We start from the raw sequence: 904 nt of genomic DNA, 5'->3' as shown, positions 1-904 counted from the left end.
GCGCTCTTCTTCAAGATGGCAGTCGCCTACTCGCGGCTCTTCCCGCCCGCCTTCCGCCGTCTCTTCGAGTTCTTCGTGTTGCTCAAGGTGACCGTGGCCCCGACCCCCGACTCTTGACCAGCGGCCGGATCCACCCCCCAGACTTGCAACCGCTTCCCCGATCCCGCCCAGGACAGCCCACCCCTTTCACTTGGAGGTCTAGACCGGGTCCGGTCCGTTGGGTACCCTCCCCTTTTGTCTGCTGCCCTAGCTCCTGGCCCCCTTTTCTGACACTTCACCCTCGGAAAGACCCAGGTCTCACCCTGTGGGTGGTACCTGATCCCGACTCCAGGCGTTCCCAGTCCTCTCCAGGCAGCACCCATGCTCGGCCTCACCCTTCCTCCGATGGCCCAATTCCCGGAGGCCCGGAGCCTTGTTCCGACCTGCCTAGGACCCCCTGCCAGCCCTGCTGTGCCACGTGGGATCCTCACCTCGGGAAGACACCCCTCACCCCCCATGCTGCCCTCTCTTGCCTGACCTGGCCCAGGTCCCCATCCTTAAACTGGGAAAGATTCCAGACACACCCTGCTCCCTTAGGACACACCCCAGGACCACCCACCTGCACTAGAAATGCGCCCCCCCCCCTCTTCCTTCTCTTCCTTCTGCATCCCCTTCTCTGGGGCTCTTCCCCTCCTTGGGACCTTCCACCAGTTCCTACCCCACCCCTTCCCCCTCTTAGCCTTACAGGGGAATGTGACCTAGCTGAGGTCACCTCGCCAGGGTTAGTGACAAAGTCACTACTACTCATGTCATAACAAGAGGCTGCACACAAGCCTCCTCCCCATCCTCCCTCAGGTGGCATAGAGGCTTCAACCATGTGTGCAGCTCAGGAAGGACCGCCGTTGACAGCCAAGAAGGGGGCTGG

General features: G+C 62.1%; 1 protein-coding gene across 1 annotated transcript in view; it reads left to right on the top strand.

The window, feature by feature from the left end:
- Window positions 1–6: 6 nt before the first annotated feature.
- The window catches only part of TMEM259 (transmembrane protein 259), a 7,540-nt gene continuing 6,642 nt past the window's right edge, over window positions 7–904 (top strand). Inside the window, exon 1 of the mRNA XM_006764854.2 lies at window positions 7–87. Coding sequence (XP_006764917.2) covers window positions 16–87 — 72 coding nt within the window. The 5' untranslated portion in view covers window positions 7–15. The remainder of the gene's footprint in view (window positions 88–904) is intronic.

Source organism: Myotis davidii, unplaced genomic scaffold (genome assembly GCF_000327345.1).
Source record: "Myotis davidii unplaced genomic scaffold, ASM32734v1 scaffold198, whole genome shotgun sequence".
In the NCBI taxonomy this organism is placed as follows: domain Eukaryota; kingdom Metazoa; phylum Chordata; class Mammalia; order Chiroptera; family Vespertilionidae; genus Myotis; species Myotis davidii.
Note: the sequence above shows the minus strand (reverse complement) of the source record. Positions and strands in the feature narration are given on the sequence as shown.